Raw genomic sequence first — 8140 nt, forward strand, 5'->3', positions numbered from 1 at the left:
AAGAGCAATGGTGTCTCTCTGGAGACTAAGGTGTGTCTGATATAGGCCATGGTCTTTGCTATCACTTGTTATGCATCTGAGAGTTGGACAGTGACTAAGGAGGATAGAAAGAGAATTGATGCCTTTGAGCCCTGGTGCTGGAGAAGAGTATTGAGGGTATGTACCATTGACTGCCGAGAAAACAAACAGATTCTTCCTTGAAAGTGTTAAACCAGGATGCTCCTTGGAGGCAAGGATTCTGAAGCTCCGTCTAACATACTTTGGACATGTTGTAAGGTGGGGCTGGTCCTTGGAGAGGGACACCATGCTTGGTAGGGTGGAGGGACAGCGCAGGAGGGGAAGACCCTCTATGAGATGGATTGATTCAGTGACTGGGTAATCGGGATGGGTGTGTCAGAGACAGTACGATTGGCACAGGACAGAGCAGAGTTTAGGGGTGTTGTACACAGGGTCGCTAGGATTCGCAAGCGACTCGACAGCACATAACAACAACAATATATTAATTATCAACCATGGTTTAGGCTTAAAACGTAAACCATTTTAACCACATATTGAAAGCATCCGTTTTTTAGAGGATCGACTTTTCTGCATTCATAATACTAGAGCTGATGCATAATCTGTTCAGTCGTCACATTCTAAACTAGCACCAGAAAATTTGCAGCCATTTCATACACAATTCACTGGTAAAATAGGCTTAAAACTGCATTTTCATTGGCTTTGCAGAAAGTCCTTCACGATGAAAGCACTGATAAAGATAGAGAAAATATCACTTAAAAAAAATCTTTAGTGACTCATGCAGCCCAAACTGTAAATCGTCTCTGGCTCATCAACTTCTGTTCAGCACAGCTGGGTTGCTGTTTATTCTTAACAACAATAATGAAGCTATTGTCCTTAAAAAAAAAAAATTATGATACACGATTAAAAAAAAATTCTAAAACTGTTTTGAAAGCTTTTTTGTGGAGACTTTCTACAGTCTGAAAAAAGACCACTCCATATGGAGAACAAAAAAGTATAAAAATACTTTGAGGATAATAAAAACATACTTCTGGAAAAATACTCAAGAAACCTAACATGCAAGAACAAATTTTTCACTTGTGAAATCTTATAACTCTCTTGTTGTATTAAGCAGCATCAAGAGTTAATATTTATAGAACAGCTATTTAATATTTACAATAACATTATCTTTCAGTACCAAACCCTTCATATAAATACACATTGAAAGGAAAAGGGTTATTTCCCAAGACCAGGTATGCATATTTCTCAAGATCAGGTATGCATGGTATCAAATATTGAAATTATCAGTCATTTTCATTTAATAATGTAAAATATTTTCTGTAACATGATCAAGAAGGCTATTTCAAAATATTATTAACTTAAATTACTTAAAAAACCATTCATTCTAATACTTAAACTGGGCAATCAGTGATAGTGGCCAGGAGATGGCGCACTCTCATCTTCAAAGATTTCTGAGGTGGTTGAGCAATTTAATGTTCACTTTGATTTTAAAAAAGGCACTTTTTCCCACAAAAGACAAACGCAAATAAGACATTCATAAAATAACAAATTCAAGTCACCCCAAAGCTTTGCATATACCTGGTAATTTATAGTCAAATAAAATATTTTTAAAATATTTGAAATAGCTTTCTTTTCTCCTATGACAAGAAACATAAGAAAAAGTTGCAAAATAATAATTACATAGGATTATCTCAATTTTGCAAATCTTTTTTTCCTTTTTGGCTCACTTTATAGTATGTTAGATTGCTTTACCATTATAAAAGCATTTTTAAACTATATATTCCATTTCCCTATAAAATAAAAACAAGTATAATTTTTAAACTAGGAATTTTACAACAGATATTTCTAGAGGTAAAAAAATGTGTTAGTATAAAGCAAAAAGATTTCCTGATATAAGCTTTATTCAAGGCACATATTAAAATATGATTATTCAAAAGTTTCTCTTCACCCAATAAATGCTAAAAAGAATTGTTTACATCTAAATCTACACTATTGGTTTTAAGAAAACAGCAGTTTGTGGTCTAAGAATCCAATCTCAGGTTAATGAAGATTTGAGAGGTGTATGTATTTTTCTTAAAATACTCCAGAAAGTGATACATTAATGATTGTCCTGATTCAGTCTAGAATACAGTTCCCCACCAGTTACTGAATCTTTGCAGGGAAGGTAAGAAGCCTCCCTAATCATTCCCGAAAAGGAATAATCCAAACCTGGCCGGAAAGGTAAAGCAGGTACCAGCCCAGATGTTAGGTAGGGTGACATAAAACCAGAGAGCCCTCTTCCTGGAGAGGAATATGCCAGCCGTAAGGGACTGATACCTAATCTAGGACTTAAGCTGTAGAAACTTGAATCACCTCCATAGGAAGCTGAAGCAGTCTGAATGGGAGAGAAAGCAGACTTACTCCCTAGAGTTCCAAAACCAAGTCCAGCTAGACTAAAGCTAGAAGCTTTCTGAAAGGCTGTAAGTCCGGGTCCTCCTGAGTTTGCTAACATCCCAGTGTCAGACTTGTGCTCTTTTCCGTTTAAGACCTGTTCAATGGCTTGGACCACATCTCCCTTGCAGAACTGTAGAATGCCTTCTAGCCGGCTACGCCTATAGCTTGGAAAAATCTTGGTAAGAATATCAAGAGGATCCCTTGGTCTTGAGGACACTGTGGGAAGGTGAGATTGGGGAGCAGAGTCTTTGGCCCATTCACTTTCATTTCCTGACTCCAGATCTGAAGATGACAAGGACCTGGGGCTCTCATCACCTCCTGACTGCTCCCCAGAGTGGGGAGACAGGATGTCACCATCCTTGGTTGAGCTTTCTGAAACAGATAACATTTTCTGCTTTCCAACGACACCGTTTGACTTGGGAGATGATCCTAGGGAGAGCTGATGGCGTTTGGACACAGCTTCTTCTTGTCTACTCTGGTATGAGCCACGTGTATTTGATTTTTGCTCTGGAAAATAAGAAAAAATATATTAGAATCAAATAGAGGAAAAAGGTTTCACAGCCTAGTATTGTTCACTAAAAAAAAAATGATGCTTGAGAATCATTTTTTCTCTCACAGTAATTATTCACTCCAGGAGATTATAATGAGTAACTCAATTATAAAAGTATCTTCTGATACTTCTCGGAAAATGAAACTGTTGGAAAAACATAAACATGCTATTTCTGATGTCATCCCGGCCTCACAAAGTCATACAGTATTAGAAGTAAAGCAATAATTTAGAAATCACAATGTCATTGCTGTGATGTGCCATCAACCTGACTATGACTCATAATGACTCTATGTACAATAGCTCTGAAACCTGCTCTGTCCTGATCCAATCTCGCTGTCCCTGACACACTGATACTCATTACCCTAGTTACGGTGTCAATCCATCCCATCTGGGTTTTCCTCTCCTTAGCTCTCCCTCATCCCTTCCAAACATGATATCCTTCTCCAAAGACTGGTCCCTGTTGGCAACATGCCCAAAGTACATAGGACAGGGTCTCAAAATCTTTGACTCCAAGGAGCAACTTGGTTTGACCCTCTTCAGGACAAACCTGTTAGTTCTCTTGGCAGTCCATGGTATGATCAACACTCTTCACAATGTTAGAGTCTATCATGCCCCCTAAACTATTTACCTAACATGCTTGCATGCTGTTTGTCTCATTTTTCCAATTTTGGGGATTTTCCTGATTGTTATTCAAGTTTTGTTGTTGTTATTAAGTACCACTTAAAAGATTTTTCAACTCACAAAGCCACTGTGTGTGAGAGGGCAGAAGTGTCCCACAGATCTTCTAGGCTGTAATCTTTAAAAGAGCAGATCATTGGATCTTTCTCCTGAGAAGTCACTGAATGGGACTGAACCATTCACTTTACAGTCAGAAGGTAGTGTTTACCTGCTGTGCTACCAGCACTCCTCTTTGCCACGAATACACTGTATAAAGAGAACCGTGTGCCTTCGAGATTACAGCACAGCTTCTTGCCACGAGACCACCAGAGCACCCTAAATAAAACTGCCCCATTTAGATACCCAATCAAATGAAACAATAAAATGAATGAAGATAACCTCAGTCTCATTTCTGTGGAGTCAGAACAGACTTACAGTTGACCCTCCAGTGGGTTTTGGAGAGTCTATAAGTCACAGCATCTTTCTCCTTGGGAGTCACTATAGGATTTGAACAATCGGAGAAGACATCACCTTTGGGTTAGCAGTGCAACCCTCTACCCTCTAGACCACCAGTGGACCCTGTAATAAAATCTGCAGCAACTCTAGTCACTAATGCTAAATTTAAACAACTAGTATCTTGGATTTCCATTTCAAGTTCACATATATGGATGTTGCTGTTATATAGATATTTAAACAAGCAAAGCTCTCACTCATTGCCTCCCAGATGGCAGACTGCCCATCTTTCTTCCAAGGAAGTGCTAGTAGATTTAAACCATAAGAGACATAACCTTTGAGCTAACAGGGCAACTCTCTACAAACTGTGTCACCTGAGTCCCAGTCTTCGGGTTCTCGTTTCACTTCGTTAGCAAACTCATCTGACGTTTGTTGTTTCTGTGAACCACTGAGTTGGAAAACCTACAAGAGCTGACCCTGCAGGGGGTTTTCAGAAGCGATTAATCATACAGAAGGTGACTGCTCATCCTTCTCCTACAGAGCAGCTAGTGGATTTGAACCACAAGCCTTCAGGATTGCAGTGCAGCGTCTACCCTCTAGGGCATCAGAGTTCCCTTGCTGTTGTGTGCCACTGAGTTGGAGCAGACCCATGGCTGACCTTCCAGTGGATTTTCAAAGGCAGTTAATCTCACAGGAGGAGGCCCATCCTTCTCCTGAAGAGCAGCTGGTGGCCCTGAACTGGGAACTGCGAACTGCGAACTGCGAACTGCATGCCTTCAGGATTGGAGCGCAGCTTGACACTACGACACCAGAGCTCCCTAAGTTAATTTTTATGAAATTCCACTTATCCTTTTTGCCTTTTGTTGCCTCTGGCTTAGACATCATGTCCATACACCCTTTGCAAGAACAGTAGCACAACCTGAAAAATAAAATAAAATGTAAAACTGACTGAATATGGCGTATCTTTGGTTATATGTATTTTCACCAAGACAAACAAAGAAACGAATCACAAAAATAAATTTAAATTGCCTACAGTGATTTAGGGAGCTCTGGTGGCATAGTGGTATGAAACTGCCCTGCAGATGCAAGGGTACACGATTCAAATCCAGCTCCTCCATGGGAGAAAAATGGACAATCTCCTTCTGTGTGATTTACTGCCTCTGAGGCCTGCTGGAGGGTCAGCTGTGAGTGGGTTCTGACATGACAGCACACAACTACAACAAAGTGATTTAAAACTGCAATAGGCAATATTCCTATGTTTTCTCAAAGGGCAGTCCCTAATTTATAAAGAAATGTCTATAGTTTATTGTTCAAGTAAGGGAACTGTTTGTGGTTCAGCACTGTCAAAATGTTTCAAACACAGGATTTTTTAAAAAAGATGCTGTTACTGCCAAATTATTAGGATTGTATAGCATTTTCAACTTTTTATCACAAACAGATTCATCTTGGAGAGGATTAAACCAAGCTGCTCCTTGGAGGCAAGGATTCTGGGGCTTCGTCTGACATACTTTGGACATGTTGCCAGGAAGGACGGGTCCTTGGAGAGGGACATCATGCTTGGGAGGGTGGAGGGACAGCGCAGGAGGGGAAGACCCTCTATGAGATGGACTGATTCGGTGACTGGGGTAATCGGGACGGGTGTGTCAAAGCAGTGCGGTTGGCGCATGACTGGGGTAATCGGGATGGGTGTGTCAGAGGCGGTGCGGTTGGCGCAGGGCATAGGGTCGCTGCGGCACATAACAACAACCAACAACAACAACAATGTCCTTTTAATGAGCAGGCTATCAAGTGGGGACAAAGATGCATGGAATGGTCTCTGTCTTCCCTTTTACTTACAAGCATGCCCATGAGCATATGATATTGCAACATAATCTCTGACGCCAATTTATACATTAAAAATAACTCTCTAGGTTCCGAATTCCATGAAATCCTGATTGTATTAAGACTATTTAGAAAATAAATTTACTTTCAAATATAGTATCATTAACGTCAGCTCTCTGAACTTCTTGATTTCTTGAACTTTTTTATTTTTTCAGTTGCCTTTATGTTATTGCTTTATAATACTGTTTTTGCATACATGTAACTGTCCTTCTTTTGAATAGTAGACTCTCTGTGTCTTCAGCCCTGGATGATTAGTCTTTATCTAATTAAAAAGTAAATTAAAATGGACAACCATTCATGGATATTGTGTAGTTGGGAAAAGCTATTCAAGTAGACTTTTAAAAAGTAGATTTTTAAAAAATGTGGACTGCTTTTTATAGGTTGCTATCTGAAGCAAAGGATAAAATAAATTCTAGAAAGAACTCTTTAGCTGCCAAAAAATATAAAAGCAAACTCTTGTATAAATCATTCTCTCTAAGAGGATCAGTGATATTTTTCTTTTAATTTCATTTGAGGAATTCTAACTTCTCTTTCAAAGGAATTTTACTTACCAACTTCATTCCTCAGCTTCTCCAATCTTTCATAAGCAAGGTTTAAGGTCTTAGGTCTTTTCCTTATTTAAAGGAACTAGACCATGTTCTAAAGGTTGGCATTGTTGTTGTGTACCATCGAGTTGGAAGCCACACATAGTGACCCTCCAGCAGGTGTTCGGAGGCAATAAAGCACACCAGAGGAGACTGTCCAAAGTTACATGTTTAATTAAAGTACAGATCATCCTTTTCAAAAGCACAGGCTTTATCTATCGACATCTGCAAATTTTGTTCTTCAAACAAGTTTTCTAACTCAAAGTGCACCTCCTCATACAATTCCGTATGATATTATCTGTCTTGAACTTCTACATATAGACTGAAATGGTATACCTATTGCTAGTAGACCGTGCAAAAATATGGGAAATTGGTTAAAATTAAGTGGGATATACATTACCACCAAGTTAGCTTGGAAATTCTTTGTGGGGAAGGAAGGGGGGATATTTTTTTTTTCTTTTAACCTAGTATTCAAGGCTATTTTTCCAGTACAACACAGGGATGACAGAGACAGAGTGAAATAATAAATAATAAGGGAGGGGGAAAATCAAAACTCCTTGGACAGGAAAGCCCCAAGATTGCTCTCTGAAATTCTTAGAAACACTTCCAAAAATCTAGAAAAATCTGACTTTTTCCATTTGGGAAAGTGTTCCATTTTTAAATAGCTTTCCACACTTTTGGAGAAAATGAGGCGGTGCTGAATCATCGAAACTGATGCAGAAGAAAGACCTTAGATTTCAGTCTTCTCTGGCCTTGAGATGTTGTGCCCCTGCATGCGTTGGAGTCCATTTTCCACTGAATGCCCCACTTAACAGAAGAGAACTGTTCCACAGGGGTTTTTTTTCAAGGCTGTATTCTTTAGGGAAAGAAATGTCAGGTCTTTGTCTTGTTCAGAATCAATGGGGGCTGGAATCACTCACCTTTCTGTTGGTGGAATACTTAACCTTTGCGTCAGGAGCCTCCTTTTCTAGTTCCCCACAGCTGGAGCTCCCACAGCTGGAGCTTGAGATTGCTGGGAAGTTAGAGGGGTACACTCCCATCCATCACTGAGTTTCCCGGGCCCAAAGGATCAACATTGGCTTCCTACCGGAAAGCAGGCTGCAGAAGGAGCTCAAAGCCAGCCTCTCACACTCAGTGCAATGCCCCTCAAGGTGCGCTTGAAGTTGGACTCAGGCAGAGAATTTTAGACCAGCTTTTCTGTAACTTACTCGCTCGAGCTTCCCCTCACTGCCTCTCGCCCATCACTTCAGACAGCACGCAGCACGCCCTCGCGGAATGAGGGTTAACGCTAACCAGACGCCTTAATTCACGTGCTGCTTTTTTTTTTTTTAAAGTAGTGAGTCTTGCTCCCCTCCAGCTGCTTGTTTCAAAGAGTTTTTTTTCCGGAGCAACCTGGTGTTTGTACGAAGAGCAAAGACCAACTCACCTTGTTTCTCGTCGGGACAGTCCGACTGGAAGACCTCAAAGGCGGGGTTTGCGATGCCACCCGCCGGCCTCAGGGCCCCCAGGCCCAGCGCAGCCACGGCCGGAGGGTCCTCAGCCGCGTCGCCGCCTCGGAGCGCACGCC

At 40.6% G+C, this 8140-nt stretch overlaps 1 protein-coding gene across 1 annotated transcript in view; it reads right to left on the minus strand.

Annotated features, from left to right (window-relative positions):
* Window positions 1-2113: 2113 nt before the first annotated feature.
* The window catches only part of DMRTA1 (DMRT-like family A1), a 9351-nt gene continuing 3324 nt past the window's right edge, over window positions 2114-8140 (minus strand). The window contains exons 3-4 of the mRNA XM_006881338.1: window positions 8000-8125; window positions 2114-2955 (exon numbers count right to left, since the gene is read on the minus strand). Of these exons, the coding sequence (XP_006881400.1) occupies window positions 2114-2955; window positions 8000-8125 (968 nt within the window). The remainder of the gene's footprint in view (window positions 2956-7999; window positions 8126-8140) is intronic.

Source organism: Elephantulus edwardii, unplaced genomic scaffold, assembly GCF_000299155.1.
Source record: "Elephantulus edwardii isolate Elephantulus edwardi_28Jun2011 unplaced genomic scaffold, EleEdw1.0 scaffold00014, whole genome shotgun sequence".
NCBI lineage: Eukaryota > Metazoa > Chordata > Mammalia > Macroscelidea > Macroscelididae > Elephantulus > Elephantulus edwardii.